The following is a 19933-nucleotide window of genomic DNA, read 5'->3' as shown; positions in this document are numbered from 1 at the left end:
TGACTCCACAGAACAGAGTCGAGACCCTTGCCGATAGGCGGTTATGCATGTCACTATTCATGGCTCTCCCCTAGGACTTCATGCATTACCTAGATAGTCACTTTTATACATTGGGTTCCAACTCTAATCATCCTCTTTCTCGTCTCTAGTCAGGTACTGACATGGGACGAGATAGGACGCCTGTCGTCTGCAAAACCATCGCTAGAAATACACTTGATGACAAAAAAGAAAATGAACGCTGTCCGCGTCTGCAGAGTACACGTTTCAAACGCCGTGCCCAATGCTTGATACGCGCCTGTCCTGAATGCACTGCGCCCGATGAAACCCCGAATACGGTCACGACTTCTCATGAATCCTGCATCACCACGTCTTCCTGCTGTGCGCTCTCGTCGTCTCCGTCAAACGTCTCCGACCCAGCAGCGTCCTGCTCCGCTTCGTCCTCTACTTCTTCCTCCGCCATCTGAGGGGCTGCTGGCATAGACTGAGGAGGAACCTTGCCCTGCAGTGCCAGCTCGCGGGCGTACATGGTCTTGCCCGTGTTCCAGGCTGCCTTGAACCAATCGGTGAGCCTGTTCTTGCTAACCTGCTCGCGAAGGATATCGTCATCTAAGAGGTTGTCCTTGATAATCGGGTTGCGAAGGTCTTCGGCAGCAAAGCGAAAACAAAGCTCTCCATGCGTTCCTCCAGCACCTAGAAGGTCCCGAAGGTTCTTAGGCCATAGGGTCCGGATGAAAGAATTGCCGACTGCAACTTGTTAGTGGTGAACAAACATATGGTACTAGACATCAACTTACTGCACATGGCGGACAAGGCGCGGAATGTCCATGCCATGACTGTGCCTTGCAACACATCGTGGATTTTGGCATCAGGCACCTCCTTTTCATTATTGATCAAAGCCCAGTTGTCCTTGATGCACAGTCGCTTCCAGAAAAGCTTGAGCAGGCCGTCGCGAGTTGTCCGGTGGATATTGTTCCAGTTGACTGTCAAGACCTTGAAAGCGTAGATGAACTCGTCGTTCCCAAGCAAAGTAACACCTTCCTCGCTGTCGTCTGCATTCATGAGTGTGAGAATGTCAACCATGAGCGCAGGGTCGATAACCCTGTGGTGAACCAGAGCCTCGAATCCCTCTTTGAGGATGGTCTGGTGTGCTGGTCGATCCTTCAAACGACCTTGTCCAAACTCGGCCATAAGGAGTTCAACAGCAGAGTCTTCATCCAGAGCTCCGGTAATAATGGGCAGCAACCGCTCGTAAACCTCCTCTTGGATCTTGGTGTACTCGAGCTGTTGATCGATGCTCTGGTACATGGCCTCGCGCATCTTCAGCGCCTTGGGCTTCTCCCTGCGTGGGTCGACTACTGCTTGGTCATCGCCATGCTTTGCCTCCTTGCAGAGCAAGGCAAGCTTGGCCATGGAGAGCTCAACGCGCTGGCACCACGCATTCGTCTCCTGCTTCGATCCAGCCTCAAAGAGAGCTTCAGCAGCAGTTTCGTAGTCTTTCTCGCCGCAGACTTCATTGATCCATGCGAGCCTGACGCGCGACGGCTCAGCTCGTAGGAACTTTGTGAGTGCCGGTTGGTTGAGATACTCCTTCATGAAGAGTTGTCCTGCTTGGTTTTCGTTGATGTACTTTGAGTAGAACGCTCCAGCCCAGTCATCACCGTAGACCTCGAAGTAGCGCGCGATGCGCTCTTTTATCCGGTTCAGCTTGACTGTGCTCTCTGCCTGCTCCATCTTGCTGCGGGTGTTCGCCTTCTCCGTCTCGAGCCAGTTGGACTCCTCCCAGATCAGGTTTACAAGTGTCGACATGTCGTGATACTGCTCGGCCAATTCCATACCTTCTGTAGGGAGTCCAATCTCCATCAAGCCCATGATGTGCGATGGTCGGACGTTGTTGTTCCACTCATCCTTGAGGCTGCGGCCCATGGCTCGTGTCTTCTCATCGCTCTGGGCGAGAGCCCACTCAAAGCGTTCAATGTGAGTCTGGCATCCAAGCTTCACCAAGCGAGGGTTGTCCTTGCCGATCTTTTGTGCCAGGAGTTCTTGGTAGCCTTCCTCGTAGTTGTCCACCGCAAGGTTGCGGCCAACGTCAATGAGACTTCGAATCGAGCTGACGATGTTGTGAGACGAGGTCCAGAATGGAGGCAGCATATCGTAGCCATAGTCCGGTTTGAGGATGCTGTCATCCAGACAATCAGGGTCGAGACCGTATACTTCCACATTTGCTTGCCGGAACTCGAAAGCTGTCTCCAAAGCGACAAGCATGACATCGGTGCCTTCACTGAGCCTCTGCATGATGGACGGTGTTTGCTTTAGTCCCTCTTTCATATAGAAGGTCCTCAGGTAAAACCAGCCCCAAGGTATCAGCGTGTGAAAGCTGTCAACGTCCTTAACGAAGAATTGTCGAATAGTGTCGTTCTCGCCTAGCTCAGAATCGAGGCCGCTCTTGTAGCGCTCATTCAAGGCTCTAATAATGTCGCTCATCAGAATCTTCTCTGGATAGGTATCCGGGTGTGCTTGTTGGTCCTGCAGCTTGTCTTGGTACCAGAGCCAGAGCTTGTGTGCAGCCGCGAGCTTCTCGGCATGCCACAATAGCCGCCACCTTGTCTGGAAAGATATGGGGGGATAATCGGTTTGTAGTTGAGTGATCAGGGTACGGAGGGCGAAGGAGCGCTGCTGGAATTGGTCGTCCAAGTTCGAAACTCCCTTCTCCAAGTAGTCGTACGAGGAGCTCAAGATGCCGGCACTGATAGCAAGTGCAGCTTCCGCAGTCTCCTCCTCTGCGAACGAAAAGCGTGATCTGACAGAGAAGTCTATGATGTTGGAGGGGATGGTACTGAAGAAGGTGGCCTGCTCGAGTTTGCTGCGTGCGGTCACTTTCACGCGCTCTTTATCCTGATCGTCTGTGGTAGGAGGCAATGCGCTGATCTGTAAAAGGCCGAATTGCTGGACGAAGACGAGAGCAGTCGATTTCTTGTCCTTCCGTATCGGGGTCTCCAGGGCAGTGCCTGCAAGGGTCACTTCTGGGCGGAAATATACGGTGTCCTGGAAGGGTAAACTAGAACGGCCTGAGTCTGCGAGCAGTTGTGCCTCTGGGCTCTCCTCTGGTTGAGCGAGGGATGCGACGAAGACTGCTCCTGGAAACTGGACGTAGGCTGTGTGTCCAGGCTGTGGCAGGAGAAGCGTTCCGGTCGGCTCCTTGGTAAGCTGCGGCTGATGAAAGTTGCGGACTGGTATCGCCCTGCTAATGGTACCGGCTGTCCTCGACAGATCCACCTCCACGAGGAAGTAGTCCATTGAGTCCCGGCCAGACAGTGCCACCAAAACCAGAAGATTGACAGCATCCTGACCCTGTTGTTGTTCCATAATGGCAAAATCCAGCACGTGGACATCCTGCTGGTTGCGTACTTCTGGAACGGTGTCTGTTTGAACTGCCGACAGGATCGCATCGTATACGTCTACGTCTCGTTGGTGGCTGTTTTGTCCTGACCAGCTCAAGTCCCAGGTCTGAAAGAGGCCGTTTCGCGTCGCCGAGATGACTTCCATGTGGCCCTTGGATTGCGATGTCCGGGCCTTGACGGAGGCGATGGTCTTCCGGATGGATCCTCCGAGAAGGCCTTTGAAGCTGAAGAAGCTACCTCCCGAGCCGTTTGGTGCGCTCAAGACTGTTGTCGCAACGCTTGGTCGACCCTGAGAATCGCGCAGAGTCAGCTGAGCGAGTCTGCCGCTGCTGAAGACCAGGACATAGCCCGCGTGCTCGACATCGACCAGGCCGGTTATGGTTTCCCCAGAGTACAGCTTCACAAAGCCATCCACCCCTTGCTGGCGCTGGGGGTATAGGCTTCGGGTGTCTGCGCTGTCGATGTTCTCCCAGAAGCTGATCTTGCCTGTCGAAGGCGCGAGCGCGACGATACCGTAGTCGTTGGTGGGGCCGTTGCGAACGATGGCGCCGAGCGGTAGAGGTTCAGTTGGTCTGAGGCCGAAGTTAAGGTTTAGAGAGACGACCTTTGAAGGGCCGTTCGGGGCGCTGTAGTCCCAGACGAGGGCTCGATCTGATGTCAGGGCAAGCGCGAGGCCGGCGGAGGGAAGGGCGGTGGCATATATGGGAGCTAGAGATGTGTGTCAGCAGGCGCGCATTACGGTGGATGACGATGTGTATGCCGTACTCGATGGGCGGAGGAGCGCTGACGGGAAGCCAGGCAGTTTCTTGACACTGTAGTTTGCGTTCTTGGTCTGCAGTCTCATATTAGCAGTGCCGTCTCGCGTAGATGCGCATCTACTCACAAGATACGTGCCCGTGTCCTCCTTGGGCGCGCGCTTCGGTGCCGTCTTCTTCTCCCGAATGCTCAAGGGCATGTCAACCACAACAACCGAGTGGTCGACACTCTGCACAGCGTGGCCATTTGTCGAGGCACTTCCGTTTCCGTTGATGTGGGCGTCGGCCGGGTCCTTGAAGGTCGCGTCGTTGAGTTTACTGCGCTTTCTGCTTCGTAGGCTCTCGGATTCCATCCGCGGTCTGCGTCGGGGGTTGCGCAAAGAGCTGCGCGCGCTCGCGATGGACGCCTCGGGCGAGAACATGATGCGAGGTGTTGGAGATGGCGGTTGAAAACGCGAAGGAGCGCGCCGGTGATGATGTTGCTCGCTGAGTTGTTCTGTTTTGGCAGGGATTCAACCAACGCTAGCGCCCGGAGTTTGGAGCCAGCTCCAGGGCTGCTAGTGAGTCGCCAGGCACGCACCATCATCTAACAATTCACTGCACTACGCCCGTACCCAGGTACTTTATTAACAACAGACCTGATGTACGCGAGGGAATCATTGCAACCGCTTGGTCATTCTTTGAATCTGCTATTCATCACACAATTCTGCTCGCAATCTACCATACTGTCTATTCAGGTGAGAGCGCCATCTTTCTCGAGTCACATCAAACAAAAGAGTCAAGTGCTTTGCATTTCATTTATCATTTATCATTTATCATACTCGTTACAGTTGTCAGAAAACGCCATGTGGTCAACTTCCGACCATACATGCCCGTGTGAACTTGCATGGCCGTACTAGAGAACGAAATACTTTCCAGAGAAACATGGTACATGTGTGAGCATATCAGTCTGAAAAGACGACGATATCTGCTCTGTCAAATTGTTCGCGGTAAGCGATGGCTTCCCACATGCCGACTAGCCAGTCGACACGCAGCCATACCACTATCCGTAGGCTCCACGCTCAGCCCTTACATCTTCTTGTCGTGTTCCTCCTCAGCGATGCTGTTCTCCGTCGATGTGGTGCTCTGCTTCTCGAGCTCTTCGCCAAGAGGGCCGTGAATCTCTTCTTCGAAGACGGGCTCAGTCTCGATCGTCTCGAACTTGGTCTTGAAGTCCTTCATGTTGTGGGTGGACGAATTACTTCGACGGCGGGCGTAGGCCATATTGGGCCTGATATCTTCGACCTCGTCACCAGCGGCGCCCCTGGAACGATGTTGTCAGTCATAGGTTCTATGATACAACCACTTATGAAGATACAGCTGTCTCGCGAGGTGCGCCTGTATCTGGAGTGGATAGTAGGGAAGTAGATAGACTGTACTCACCAATTACCCTTACCGCTGCCACCCTTCTTTGTCTTGGTCGGGTCGGTGTCGGCATGGCCGGACTTGGCGAAGTATTTGGGAAGTCGCGTCTCACGCTCGGCAGTGCCATCAGCAATGCCGGCGTGGTCGCGATCAGTGAACTTGTGAGAGCGAGTCACTTCAGATGTCAGTACGATGTACGAACAGGCTTGGGTTGCTCCAGAGCCTCCTGCCGTCTTATGCCGAGGAGCCATTGAGGTCATATCGACCTCAGAGACTCAATGCAAAGAAGGCAAGAGCGTCGGTAGACAAGATGAAAGGCAGCACTTACTGTTTGATGTCTTGAGTCGATGGATTGACTAGAGGTTGTTTGTGATGTGATGGAAGTAAGTCAGAATGGATTGAAGTATCCTGCAACGGCGGGCTCGGAGCTACTGTGACTGTAAGAAGCTCAAGCGGGTCAGTACATGGTCTCGTGATGGGAGCTTTGACCCGATGGCGTCGTCTTGCGTGAAGCAACGCGGCCAGATGCGTACCTTGCAGATCTGTGGACAAGTGGCAGCAATGTGTTAGTGAAGACGAGGTTAGCGAGACGATGGTGGCTGGTTTGATAGAGGAAGGCGCAATGCATCTCACGCGACTGGCGTTGGAAGGCGGGGAAGCTGGGAGGAGCTCCTGCCTTTATATCGCAACCAAGATGGGCCCTGGAACGACGCGCCTCTAGAAGATTCGCCCTCAGCTGCCCAGCTCCAGCTACTGCAGTTGTGCTCATAGCTTCTACCTGTATACAGTAACTGGACACACATTGTTGTCGGTCGGATCTCGGTGACCCTGAGCTTTTGAGGAAGCAACGAGGGGAAGGGTACGTCACTGGTACCTGAATCCCCCCGGCGGTGTCGCGTGGGCGACAATTCGTCCAGACGCAGCACCACAGCCATGCACAAACTTTGTCTATGAGTCAATTGCAGGTCAACGATGCTATCGAGGAAGCATAATCTCTAAGATTTGTCTATAACGGCCTCCTGCGTGCCATGGCTTCAGCGCAACGGTGATTACCCCAGATTCTAGATGTTTGTCCTCGTACGCTAATGCGCCCTGGATCCACTCGCACATATGCCGCCTCCCACTTGATCCGGAATCACGTGTTCCGGTCAGCTCGTAATCAGCCCAGGGTGGAATGACCAATCGCCGCGGATTTCTCAGTGATTGCATCAGCAGCGCTTTCTCCGCCTCCGAGGCCGCAGACCAGAAAAGTTTCCCGGGACGCGCCTTTCGTTGAAACACGCCTTTTCTTCTCTCACGCTTCTGCACACTGTTCGCAGAGTTCATACCTCAATACCCTTTGGTTTTGCAACACCCATCTACCCCTCCATCGACACACAGCGCCACGATACCCCACCATGGCCCCGCGATGCCTTCTGATCGGTACGCCGTCGATTGCGGCGCACCCAGAGCGACTTGACCAAGTTTACGAGATCCACGATCGCAACTCGACCGACCTGCAGATGCTTGACCGTATCGCCGCTGGTCTGGTCAATCTCCCCGCATCTACATACGATGTTGTTCTCCTCCTCGCCGATGCCGACGGTACCACGCGCGAAAGTCACAAGTTGCTGGCACGGGATGTCATGAACAAAGTAGTCAGCGCATTGAAAGTGGGAGGTGTTCTTAAGAGTCAGGCAGGCCCCTTCCAAGGCGCAGAGAAGACAGAGGCTATCCTGGCAGGACTCACGGAGACGGCCGACGGCATGACCAAGCCCGAACAAGAGGAGCCGGTGTCGATACCGCTGAAGTTCGGCAAGAAGGCAAATGGCGCGAATGGAACGAACGGAACAAATGGCGCAAATGGCACTGTCAACCCGGATGGTTCAGTCCCGCTCAACCTTCGCAAGCGCTACCAGCCTGAGCCCGTCAAGCCAGCCGCAGGTGTGGGCTTCGTCGATTTCAGCGATGATCTTGACGACCCGATCATCACGGGAGAAGATGATGACCTAATTGACGAAGACGACCTCATTACAGAGGCAGACATGGCTCGTCCAGTCCTCCAGCGTACGTCAAGTCCTCTTACTACCATAAGGGACCCTACTAACATGATTCCAGCACTCGAGTGCCAACCTAAGCCCGGCAAGCGACGACGCGCATGCAAAGACTGCACCTGCGGCATGAAGGAGAAACTCGAAGCCGAAGACGCCGCCAAGCGCACCTCCGCCGATAAAGCATTGAACTCGCTCAAGCTGGATGCCGACGACCTTGACGAGGTAGACTTCACAGTACAAGGAAAGGTTGGCAGTTGCGGGAACTGCGCACTGGGCGATGCGTTCAGGTGTGACGGATGCCCGTACATTGGTCTACCAGCGTTCAAGCCTGGTGAGGAGGTACGGCTGCTGAACAACGATATTCAGTTGTAGGAGCCGGTGACAGAACGACTATTGCATGGTATGGCGTATGGAGTAGGGGCTTCGACAGCCTGGGATAGATAACGTTGCTACATAGCTTTTTCTGGAATTTTAGATGAGAAAATGACGGAATGAGTGAAAGGACATTGATGTCCTGTTCTTAAAGAAACACTTGATCATCCTATTCAACTCGCTAACGGTGTGTACGTTCGCTACTAACTGAACTAGAGACAGTTTCTTCTACTCCACATTCAGGTTTCTTGGAGTGACAACTCAAGCTTCAAGGCCGTTCGTCCAGGTCCATAGTAATCAGGCCGGCATTCCGACTGCTGAAAGCCACACGACGTATACAGCGCTCTAGCAGGAGCACGACTCTCATCCACCCACAAAAAGACCGTACTACAGCCCCCCTTCTCCATTTGATGACGAAAGCAATGTATCAAAGCTCTACCAAACCCCCTCCCTCTTTCTTGCTCGATGACACAGAGTTTATGCAGCCAAGCCAACCTCTTCATTCGCTGGTAGACGAGGTATCCGATTAGCTTGTCGGCGTCGTCTTCTTTGAAGATCAAGAGTAGTCCCGTGTTCTTTTTCTTGAGTTCTACGTCGTAGTTGAAATGCTCGATTGCGGGGAAGACTTTTCTTTCAAGTTTGGCTACTTTGTCGGCGATGGAGAGACGAGTTTTCGGTGAGAAAGTGGAGAAGTCTTTGATTACGAAGCCAGGTGGAGGTTGCGCTGGAGAGATTGGCTCAGACATGATGCTGATGGTGAGAGCATTTAGACGTGAAGACGGGTATTTGCGACGCGCCAGTGGTGGGCGGGTTATACAGACATCTTGTCCATTTTGCGAAACGGCTACCTTGGCATTCGCAGCAAAAGGTTCTACAGTCGACAAATGGTGGAGGAGGTAGTCGCTGGAGTCAACGGAATCTTTCTGTGCCCAGGTGGGGCCTCACGTGCTAGCGCGGTTGACCTCCACGTGCGCGACGCGTCCCGTTCTTGCTTGCAGCTAACACGCAACTTCCCAAATCTCTTGTACTGTCACTTTCAGTTGGCAGGACCAACATGGGCCTTCGCCTTTCAGTAAAGACGCTGCTACAACCATACGGGCGGTGAAAAGTTTCAATCCAATTCTTCGACCCTTCCATTCGTTCGTTTCTCCGTTCTTCACATCACGAGTCATGCCTGCCAAAAGGAAACGACCGTACTCGAATCTCGATTTTACGCTGAGGAAGGTTTTCAAGAAGGCAAGCTTTCGGTATGTCATTCTGCTCATCATTCGTTGCATTCACTGACGTCCTCCGCAGCCCATTACAACGTGAAGTCGTCACAGCTACGCTGGAGGGTGAAGATGTCTTCCTACAAGCAGCGACCTCTTTTGGAAAGAGTTTATGCTATCAGCTCCCGGCAGTGGTCGACTTTGGCAGTATGTTCAAATCAAAGTAGAGCTGCCATCGCCGCTAATCTTGCTAGTCACTATTGTGATATCTCCATTGCTGGCACTGATGGTCTGTTCCACACTACCTCTTCCTCAAAATGAAAGCTCACTAGTCACCAGAACAACCAAGTCGCCTCTCTGCGCAATGCCAACATCAGAGTCGAGACGATCAACAGCACCACACCACAGGTAGACAAAAAGAGGATCATAGCTGACCTCCAATGTGGGCATCCCCTGACTCGCCTGCTCTACGTAACACCAGAGTTCTGTCAGGGCGACAACTTCCGCAAGATCCTTCGAGTCATCCACTCTCAAGGAGAACTGGCTCGCATCGCTGTCGATGAAGCCCATTGTGTCAGCGAATGGGGACACGACTTCCGCCCTTCGTTCCAGCAACTGTCATTCTTCAAGAAGGAGTTTCCTGACGTACCGGTCATATGTCTGACAGCCACTGCAACAGCGCGTGTAAGAGACGACATCATCACCACGCTCGCCTTGGACCCGAAGAAGCTGAAGATGTTCCGCATGAGCACCAGCAGACCAAACCTCCACTACGAAGTGCGTTTTAAATCCGACGCAGAAGACCACTACGACGACTTCATCAAGTTTCTCAAATCCATCCACGCCCGTCGTGCTGCAAATCCTGAGCGCGCCTCTCAACTAGCATCCCAGAACCAGCGCTCAGACAACGTCCCAGGTATCATCTACACGCTATTCCGCAAAGACTGCGAGTCCCTCGCCGCACGCCTCCGCTCAGATGGCATAGGCGCGAAGCCATACCACGCTGGCCTCTCCGTCTCAGACCGCGCAGACGCGCTATCAGGCTGGGTAGCCAACAAAGCCGGGTACGACGTCGTAGTCGCAACAACAGCCTTCGGCATGGGCATCGACAAAGAAAACGTACGTTTCGTGGTGCACTGGCAGATCCCCAAATCCTTCGAAGGGTTCTACCAAGAAGCCGGTCGCGCAGGTCGAGACGGCAAAGCATCTGTTTGCATCTTATACTACGGCCGCGAAGATCGCGATCGAGCTGCGCATTCGCTGTCGAGGGATATTGCTCGTCAGCCTAAAGCAGGAGCGGGATTGCAGGCTCAACAGCAGCAGATGACGCATCGAGCGAAGAGTTTAGAGGCACTGGTGGGTTACTGTGAGACCACAAGTAAATGTCGGCATAAGCTCATTGCTAAATATTTTGCGGATGAGGAGACGCCAGAGTGTGATTTTGCGTGCGATTGGTGTAAGGATGCGGAGGCGTTGGTGAGGAGGAAGGAGGGTGGGTTGGCGAGTGAAGAGTGGTGTAGTACGCAGAGGGAAGCGGGGAGGTACGATATTGATGAGTATGATTGAGGTGCTGTATACACGGGGAACGGGTATGGGGTTTGGACGAGCATTAGTAGGCGTTGGAACATATCAACATATTTGCGTCTGTAGTTCCTATAACTCGTGGTTCATTCATCGTGACTTCATCTGCGGTCTGGCTTACTGCCACCGATACATACTCAACGCTCCCATAAGCATCCCTCTGTGGGTATCTACCACCTGCACCACTTCAACGCCACCCCATGCATCCTCAAAAGCAGCTACATTCCTCAAAAAGCCTCGGCTTCTATCCGACAATCAAAGCCGCGCTGGGCACCATACCCGCCTCCTTGAGCGTCATGCCGAAGTCACTTCGGTCGTATATCTTCTTGGGGAAGTTGGTCGTGAAAGTCGAGACAGTCATGCCATCCTGCTCCAGCGCATGCGCAACCTCGAACAGCGTAGTCTCAACCGGGAAGTTCTTCATGACTCTTCCACTAGGTGTCTGCAGCGCCAGACGCGCCTCGGTGTACGCGCTCGCAGGCTTGCTGGTAGTAGGACCGGAGGAAGTCGCGAGAGGCGCCTGTACAGGGGCGGGAGGAGGAGCCTGACCGGCGCGCTTCGCCTTTTCAATCTCAGCTTTACGCTTGCGCTCCTGCTTGTCGGCTTCGAGCTTGGCTAGGACGCGTTTCCTTGCGTCTTCGTCTGCCTTCTTCTCTGCGCGCTTGGCGGCGGCTTCCTTTAAGCGTTCCTTCTTTTGTAGCTCTTCGCGGAGATCTTGCGACTCCTTTGTGGCCTTCATGCGGATCTGCTCGTTCCTCTTGTGGTCTTCTTTATCTTGTTCGGACTGCGTGGCGCGCTTGGCGGCGAGCTTCTCGCGTAGTTCTTGGAGGCGCTGGGCCTTTTGTTCTTCGGTGAGGGGCGCGATCTCCTCGGTGGACTCTGAGAACTGCTCGTGGCCGGTCTTCTCGCCGTGGAACTGGGCTTGGTTGACGGAGCGGAATCTCTTGCCGCACTCATCGCAGACGAGCGACTTGGCTTCTTCGCCGGGCTGGAGGGCAGGTGGCTCGTCTGAGGCGTTGGCGGCGGCGGTGGCTTGCTCTTGCTTGATCTCGTCGACAGACTTGTCCTGGTTGGTCTCGAGCCAATCGATGGCAGACTGGAGGCCGCCGGTGGCTTTGACGGCGAGCTCTGCGCGTTCGCGGGGGAAGCCCATGTCGATGAGGGTATCTAGATCTCCGGCCATGGTGAATGTGGCGGTGGTGACGGTCGTGTATGTGGGAAGTTGTGGGTTATTTGGTGATGGATCTGGGCGTTTGGATCGCGCAGGTTGTAGTTTAGTAGTGGATCAAAGTGATAAGTGAGTGTAGTGGAGGAGTCTAGCTTTATACGTGGGATGTGGGTGTAAGGCGGTAGCGGTGGAACCACAGAGAAGGTGGACCGTGGATGAGGCGCGTGAGATCCTCGGATGGTTGTCTTGGTACAGTGATCTTCACTATGAATATGTTTGTGGAATACGTCTGTCACTGCAGCCTATTTCAGCGAGAGGAGTGATGGTTGTCGTCGCCTTGGGAGTGTCTACGTGGGTGGGCACTAGAGGCAGCTCGCGATCGAGAATCAAGAGGCGTCGCTGCACGTCATAGCAACTTGTCCTTACCATCTGCCTTCCTCTCCCTACTATCCGCACCCACCCCAATCCACACCCGCTGCGATACCCACCCCGTTTGCGCACCCCATCTCCAGATTACTCAGCTTCTCAATACATTATACGCGCCCGTCTCTCTGCCCCTGGTTCCCGAGGTTCGTCGCGACCCTGCCTAGGTACCCCGTAACCGCGGATCCGATTACCAACCCTGGAAGACACGACCACCACCCCATACCCGCAACCCACACGCGCCCGCCATGTCCGTCGAGCTCGACCCCGTAGAGCTTGGTTTCAAGCGTAAGCTTCGTCCATGGCATTGAGCCGACAAACATACTGAGATGGCTAGGACCCTTCCAGCACGAGGTGTCGCAGACCCTCCGCTTGAAGAACCCGCACTCTGACCCCATTGCTTTCAAGGTAAGCACGCTTCTCGTGGATCTCTGCGCGGTCATGTGCAATTTGGACATGCAGCTGACACAATCAAGGTGAAAACAACGGCTCCCAAGCAGTACGACGCCCGCGATACCTCTCCCCACAACCACTGATGACGGGTCTAGATACTGTGTGAGGCCGAACAGCGGACGCATCGAGCCTGGGAAAGATGTCGAAGTTCAGAGTATGCATGCCCTCTATGCGCGCACCCACAGGTCTGCGGCAAACTAACGTATGCGCCCAGTTCTCCTCCAAGCCATGAAGGAAGACCCACCGCCAGATGCGAAGTGCCGCGACAAGTTCCTCGTGCAATCTGTCCTCGTCACCGCCGACAAGGAGTTCACCAACGTTGGGTCTTTGGTACGTCATAGTATTGGGATATTAGGATTGTATGTGTGCTAATAGTTACTTGTAGTGGTCGCACATCGAGCAGACCGCCAAGTCTTCCATCCAAGAGAAGAAGATCAGAGTCCTGTTCCTCGCACCCGACGATGCCTCCAGCGCAACTCCTGCGAGAACCAACGGCGTTAGCCGCGATTCGATGCTTTCCTCTCCGTCACCCGAAGCTGTGACTCCTCAGCGCGGCGTATCGGACGCTTCTGGGCCTGTCTCTGTTCCCTCGGAGCGCCCATCAGGAAGCAAAGACTTGGGCGAGATCAGGAACGAGACCTACAACCCCGCATCGAGTGGTAATATGGGGTCGAGCTTCAGCTCTGCTGCTGGAACTGTCGCTAGTGCCATGCCATCTTCAAGCGACGTGGAGGCCCAGCTTGCCGAAGCCAAGGCCCAGATTGCGCGGTTGACACAGCAGGTCAGCGAGGCCACTGGTCTTCGCCAGCGAAAGACAGGATCCGCCCAAGACTCGAAGCAAGGAGTTTCGACCTCCATGGACACACGGCAAGCCCCCGCTGGCGGCGTGTCTGTTCAGATCACCGCCCTTCTATGCCTTATCAGCTTCCTGATTGCTTATTTCCTCTTCTGAGCGTCCTCCCACCATACCTGGCACCGGAAAGCCAGTGAAGCACCGTGCGCCAACCGCGACCCCGGATCTACCTTGTGCGGAGACGGCGCGAAGTTGGGCGACATCTTTCAACACACGGAGACGAAGGGATAGGGTGGTAGTAGGGCGCAGGACGACAGGATGGGCAGGTGCTTTTCTCTTTCATGTGGGTATTTCTTGCTTGGATGGAACTGGGGCTGTTTGTTGGTTACACATACGAAGTGGCAGCTGCTAGGGAGGCATGACCACATTTGTGTGCAAGCGTCCATGTATCAACAGCTACATAATTCGGAGTTGCAAAGTTGCGAAATTGTTTAACAAAAATAATGTCTACGTATATCTGTATTAGCTTGTGCCTTGACCGTGTCGCGTGAGAGGTGGGTGTCTAGTCGCGGCGATGTTCGCAAGCGCACGAGCCAATAGCAAGATGCGACATCTCCGTCATCGCAGTTGTGGGGTTGGGATTTGAGCAGCACAAAGTGCGAGCAAACTTGTGGAGTGACGGTTCCCAACGTCACATGCCTGCAGTTGCGAGACGGTAGATAGTGCCAATCCCGTGGTCAGAACGCACAGTCAAAAGCGGGTCGGAGCATGCCCGAAGTCGCCGCGGGCGAGCGATAGCTGCGAGTGATGACTGGTAAATTTCCAGGCCAAGACAAGATAAAACACGCGCCTTCTCTTTGACTCCGACAAAACCCTATAATCTCACCCCAAATCAACTCCAGCAGACAAGATGTGTGGCATATTCGCGTGCCATAAGTAAGTCACACCTCTTGCGCGCTCGATAATGTCGAATTGGCTCTCGTTCAGACGTGTTGCGATTATGTTGATTAAATACTGACCCTCCAAAAAGGCACCCCGATGTGCAGACCTTTAAACCAACAGCCCTGAAGGTAAGTTTCGACTGTATCCACTGCGTATGAGCATACACTAACGAATTGTAGATGGGAAAGGCCGTTCGGTGCGTGATTCCTCGAAACCCCTCCATTCAGCGACTACACCACGAGAACCTCCATACTGACTAATAGATCAGCCATCGAGGTCCAGATTGGTGTAAGCATCTTTTATGACGCTTTATGCGCCAACAATTACGATAATTGACACTGTACAGCTGGTAACCATGTTGCGAACAACACCAGTGAGTAACTCTGAGAGCACTCAGTCTCACACAGTACTAAAGACAGACAGTCCTGGTTCACGAGCGCTTGAGTATTGTCGGTGTCGGTAAGAAATCACAGGCCGAATATTACTTTTGGCGGAAGCTCACACGGGTCAGAATCTGGCGCTCAGCCACTCGTCAACGATGAGGGAACCGTTTCCCTGGCCGTCAACGGCGAGATCTACAACCACCGAATCCTCCGCAAGTCCCTCAAGAACCCGTACAACTTCAAGACACACTCAGATTGCGAGGTTATCATTCCTCTGGTAATATTGGGCACACTTCTTCTATAGGATAGAGGCTGACGCATGGCAGTATCTCGAACATGACATCGATGCTCCCCGGAAACTCGACGGCATGTTCTCTTGGGTCCTTCACGACAAGGCTCAAGATCGTGTCATCGCAGCACGCGACCCGATCGGTATCACCACCTTCTACATGGGCCGATCCAGCACAGCACCAGGCGCGGTTTTTTTCGCTTCCGAGCTGAAGTGCTTACATCCCGTCTGCGACAACATCATCTCCTTCCCTCCCGGCCACGTCTACGATTCGAAGACGGATTCGCTCACGCGATACTACGACCCCAAGTGGCTGGTCGAGCCCGAGAACATCCCTACACAACCCGTAAACTACAAGGAATTGAGGGCATCGTTTGAGCGATCAGTGCGGAAACGCATGATGGCGGAAGTTCCCTTTGGTGTACTATTGTCTGGTGGTCTTGATTCGAGTCTGGTCGCTTCAATTGCGCAGCGGGAAACTCTGCGCTTGAACGAGCTCACAAGGAAGAAAGCTGCAGCGTCTTCGGGCAACGCCAGCGAGCAGCAGAACCAACTCGTTGGTATCGACGACTCCAACGAGCTTCAGACAGATCTCCTTTTGGGACAACTCAACTCCTTCTCAATTGGTCTGCCCAACGCACCCGATGCCATCGCTGCGCAGGAGGTAGCCAACTTCCTCGGAACCAAGCACCACACCTTTACCTTCACCATTGAGGACGGCCTCAACGCACTCACAGATGTCATCTTCCACCTCGAGACCTTCGACGTAACAACTATCCGCGCCTCAACACCCATGTTCTTGTTGAGCAGAAAGATCAAGGCTATGGGAGTCAAGATGGTGCTCTCAGGAGAAGGAAGCGACGAGATCTTCGGTGGATACCTCTACTTCCACAACGCGCCCGACAAGGCCGCTTTCCACCAAGAATGCATTCGCCGCGTCAAGAACCTCCATCTTGCCGACTGCCTTCGCGCCAACAAGTCAACATCCGCATGGGGTGTCGAGGCGCGTGTGCCTTTCCTGGACAAGGACTTCCTCAACACCGCGATGAACATTGATCCCGCCGACAAGCTCATCGACCGTGAAGCCGGCCGCATCGAGAAGTACATTCTGCGCAAGGCATTCGATACCACCGACGAACCAGAGACCCAGCCCTACCTCCCTGAGAAGATCCTCTGGAGACAGAAGGAGCAGTTCTCTGATGGTGTAGGCTACGGATGGATTGACGCGCTCAAGGACACCGCTGAGCTCCACGTTACCGATGATATGATGAAGAACCCGAAGCCGGAGTGGGGCAACGACATCCCGGATACCAAGGAGGCGTACTGGTACAGGTGCATGTTCGACGAGCACTTCCCCAGCTACTGTGCCGACACCGTCATGCGATGGACGCCTACCTGGAGCAACCAGACGGATCCTTCTGGACGGTAAGTCTTCCCTTTTGAAGTACGATCACGACGAAAAACTAATATGATATAGTGCCATTGGCGTTCACGAGCAGAAATACGCTCATGCTAAGTAGATTATTCTTTCGGTATGAGTGGGCAAGGCTGGTACGGTAGAATCTATGGATCTCATTCTCAGGTCTCTTATGGCGCTTATAGACTGCTTAAGGGGAGATATACCCCACGGGAAATCTGTCAAAGGGTTCGGTCTTTAGCACAGTAATGCACCATGTTGCGTGAAATTGATGATCGCAGAGCACGATGCATATGTTGACGAAGAAGTAGCTATCTCACGATGTGGCACAAGTAGACGCCAAACAGGTGGGTTATCAATACTTCTGTCATGCATGCAACTCCTTCTATCAAGCCATAGGTTTCAATAGAGGCTGCGCCAGCATTACTTCGGCCATCTCCAGGTATTGAGTGAGTCCTGCGACATCCTTATTCGGGTCTATTCGAAGAGTTTCCTTGGGCATCTCATCGTAAAGATCCCGCGCGCGCTGCGCATGTTCAACGTGACCTTGAATCAAGTTAGAACAAAGTGTAATCAAGGTAAAGGTGTGTACATACAATCGTCTGAGTTGCCAAGGAGAAGATGGAAGCCATCTTGGTGCCATTTGCCAACGGCTGGGTCAGCAAGAAGATCCCTACAATGATGTAGGCCTCGTCGCGAGAGCTAGACTTCCAGATGTCGACTGCTCGCAAATAATCGTTCCTGTACATTTGGCCGATAGGGCTGAGGGAACGATTGGACTCAGATGGGGACATGGCGCTTGCGATTTGGCTGCGTAGACAATTTCTGCGATTCTTTGAGTCGTATCGTACTGCGCTTCTTACGCAAATGAGTTGTAGGCTGATCATAAGTAAACGACGTGTATCTCCAGGTGCTTCACAGATACAAGTCGCTTTCGAGGACCACGAACAGGGTGGGTGCGCACTAGGGCAGCTTGATGTCAAGTTTCAAGATTGATATGCCAAATCTATTCTCATAATACAACATTACCTCGCCGCCGGCGCCCAAACATAGGTTCATCTTTTTTTCGACTGGGTATCGTAGACCAGTGATACAAATACATACACACAAACTTTTGGAGCAGATCATATCGTCGCTCTGCGGTAGATATCAAAACGCCAGACGTATCCAATACAGATCATTTTTATAAACACAGCTGAGCGCATCACGCCTCGAGGGCTGAAGATGCCTCGCCGTTGCCGAACACGCGGAATTGGATAAAGATGGTTATGTCCTCGACCATTGTGCCGAGGGAGCCGATGAGCCAGGGGAGGTTCGTGAGTATGTACTCTTTCTCCTGCGAGTGGAAGATAATCTGGCAGATGTTAGTCGCCGTGACTTCCAGCAAAGTGTGGATGTGACTTACCCCTGCACCATACGTAGCATTGCCCAAAAGACTCAACATGAAGAACAGCAGCGACAAGCCCTCGCAGGACTTCTCCCTCTGGTTCTTAATGATCTGAGGAATGCGCGCTCCAAGATAAGCCACGGCGCTCGCGTATCCCAAGATCATGGCACCAACAGGGTTGTCCGTGGTGTCCTCCGTATTATGCTGAGGCTGCGGAACCCACACACCAGTCTTCCACGCGATAGCCCAGCCTGCAGCACCAACGACACAGACACCCACGATGCTAAGCGCATTCTTAACCCACTCGCTCGCGCCATCGCCCACATCCGGAATCGTAGGTAGCGAACTCGCGCGCCGCCTGCGACTAGCTGCAGAATCGCGCCTGTGGCTTCCCGGCAGACCGACGTTGCTGCTATCGCGTCTGCCCAGCAGGGGCGCCTCAACGCTGTTTGTAGACTGCACGGAGGTTTTGCGCTCCCCGCGGCGCGAGTTCTTCATGTTGTAGTAGACGCATTGCGAGATGAGGACGAGGTCTGCGAAGCAGAAGTAGATTGCGAGGGCGATGACGGTGGGGACGAGGCCTGCCCAGAGGGCGCCGGCAAGGTTGGTTATGTCGCCGACGAACCAGACGACGAGGAAGGCGAGGGAGATGCCATCAGCGGAGGATGACTTGTAGTTTTCGATTAGTTGCGGGACCTGCGCGGTGTGTTAGGATGCGATTTGGTGATGTATGCCCAGGTGATGTCGCGTGCTGCAGCTCCAGTCGCGGTTCTATGAATAGCGCAGGTGGTATCAGAGATACATGAACATTGCAGGACGACGTGTCAAGGTCCCTGTACGTCCGCGAAAGCATAGGAAATGAAGAACAACAGCGTCGTCGTATCAAGTTGTTTACTCACCAACAGAAAGATCCACGAAGCCAGCGAGATTGAGCCGAAGACACCGGAAAGCGCCTCGTGAGTTGTCAGCGACACGCTGTGCGACATGACAGCTGCGAGCATGGTTGCGTTGCGTGATGAACAACGGGGGTTGGACGGGTAAGGGTGTAGCCCACACAGCGCGTGCGGCTACAGGTAATAATGATTTCTTGCTTCTGTTACTCCGTACAAGGGCATGCAAAGAAATCGCAGGGCTTGATGACGCACGTCCAAGACGGAGAGATTGCCGTAACTAGCCTGTCCAGCCGAGGGAGCCGCGAAATGGGGCCGCTGCAGAAACGGATTTAGAAGCAGCAAAAGTTGTAAAGATTGGCGGGTTGGACGAATGGGAAGGGAGGTTTTGCTAAGGTACGATGCGCGTCGAGCAATGCAGCGGGACGTCGAACTAAAAAAGCAGAGGTGGGCTAGTAGGGCAGTAAAAGACTACTAGTCTCTCGGGTCATCTGTGTGCAAATCTCCCTGGTGTTTCTGTTGAGGGACAGAATTTTTGTTCGAGCTGTCAAGCCTTCCAGGCGCATATGCAGGGCAGTGAAAGGTCCCGGGCGCTTTTTATAAACAACGTCTGTACTTCAACAACTGATGCAGTGCGTTTGGGGGCGCGTTGAAGTACCGTGGTACAGTATACGATGGCCAGATACGGAACGAGGACAGAAAACCTTCGTTATGCGTACCTAGGTACAGCCACGCGACACACCACAATAGAACGAATGCTGTTGGTTGGTTATGCAAAACCTTCGAAGCAAGATTGACTCAATGACTGTGACTGACCACCGTTTTGTATGGCCAGTGCTGGTGAGCCCCTGTGGATGGGTCTGGACTGCCCCGGCGGCTGATGTGTAAAATTAGGTATCACGTGACCATGTGTCGCAGTCTTGGAAGAGTGAAGCCGACCCTAAACTCTCCTGGGCTTTCTCCTCTTGATCACCTGTCATTCAACTCGGCACCTTCACTGGCTTCCGGCTAACATTCGCTACACTATTCTCTTGCCT

General features: G+C 53.6%; 7 protein-coding genes across 7 annotated transcripts; 3 read left to right on the top strand and 4 right to left on the bottom strand.

The window, feature by feature from the left end:
- Window positions 1-346: 346 nt before the first annotated feature.
- Window positions 347-4575, bottom strand: J4E78_003539 (uncharacterized protein; the record flags this gene model as incomplete). Its single annotated transcript, XM_049364177.1, has 4 exons — window positions 347-744; window positions 795-4106; window positions 4164-4230; window positions 4282-4575. 4 exons carry the CDS (start codon window positions 4573-4575, stop codon window positions 347-349), a joined length of 4071 nt encoding a protein of 1356 aa, XP_049224842.1.
- A 646-nt stretch (window positions 4576-5221) lies between these two features.
- On the bottom strand, window positions 5222-5808 carry J4E78_003538 (uncharacterized protein; the record flags this gene model as incomplete). Its single annotated transcript, XM_049364176.1, has 2 exons — window positions 5222-5456; window positions 5576-5808. The coding sequence occupies 2 exons, from the start codon at window positions 5806-5808 to the stop codon at window positions 5222-5224; spliced, it is 468 nt and encodes a 155-aa protein (XP_049224841.1).
- A 1146-nt stretch (window positions 5809-6954) lies between these two features.
- DRE2 (electron carrier) lies at window positions 6955-7962 on the top strand (the record flags this gene model as incomplete). The annotated part of the gene is made up of 2 exons (XM_049364175.1): window positions 6955-7603; window positions 7655-7962. 2 exons carry the CDS (start codon window positions 6955-6957, stop codon window positions 7960-7962), a joined length of 957 nt encoding a protein of 318 aa, XP_049224840.1.
- A 3033-nt stretch (window positions 7963-10995) lies between these two features.
- Window positions 10996-11934, bottom strand: J4E78_003536 (uncharacterized protein; the record flags this gene model as incomplete). Its single annotated transcript, XM_049364174.1, has 1 exon — window positions 10996-11934. One exon carries the CDS (start codon window positions 11932-11934, stop codon window positions 10996-10998), a length of 939 nt encoding a protein of 312 aa, XP_049224839.1.
- Window positions 11935-12590: 656 nt separating this feature from the next.
- On the top strand, window positions 12591-13747 carry J4E78_003535 (uncharacterized protein; the record flags this gene model as incomplete). Its single annotated transcript, XM_049364173.1, has 6 exons — window positions 12591-12630; window positions 12680-12750; window positions 12819-12841; window positions 12891-12949; window positions 13010-13125; window positions 13181-13747. The coding sequence occupies 6 exons, from the start codon at window positions 12591-12593 to the stop codon at window positions 13745-13747; spliced, it is 876 nt and encodes a 291-aa protein (XP_049224838.1).
- Window positions 13748-14498: 751 nt separating this feature from the next.
- Window positions 14499-16722, top strand: ASN2 (Asparagine synthetase; the record flags this gene model as incomplete). Its single annotated transcript, XM_049364172.1, has 9 exons — window positions 14499-14524; window positions 14619-14658; window positions 14710-14726; window positions 14794-14818; window positions 14877-14903; window positions 14950-14989; window positions 15042-15190; window positions 15240-16627; window positions 16680-16722. 9 exons carry the CDS (start codon window positions 14499-14501, stop codon window positions 16720-16722), a joined length of 1755 nt encoding a protein of 584 aa, XP_049224837.1.
- Window positions 16723-17823: 1101 nt separating this feature from the next.
- On the bottom strand, window positions 17824-19007 carry J4E78_003533 (uncharacterized protein; the record flags this gene model as incomplete). The annotated part of the gene is made up of 3 exons (XM_049364171.1): window positions 17824-17973; window positions 18025-18702; window positions 18906-19007. The coding sequence occupies 3 exons, from the start codon at window positions 19005-19007 to the stop codon at window positions 17824-17826; spliced, it is 930 nt and encodes a 309-aa protein (XP_049224836.1).
- Between the last annotated feature and the right edge of the window lie 926 nt (window positions 19008-19933).

Source organism: Alternaria triticimaculans, assembly GCF_023758025.1.
Source record: "Alternaria triticimaculans strain BMP 0046 chromosome Unknown scaffold_3, whole genome shotgun sequence".
Taxonomy (NCBI): domain Eukaryota; kingdom Fungi; phylum Ascomycota; class Dothideomycetes; order Pleosporales; family Pleosporaceae; genus Alternaria; species Alternaria triticimaculans.
Note: the sequence above shows the minus strand (reverse complement) of the source record. Positions and strands in the feature narration are given on the sequence as shown.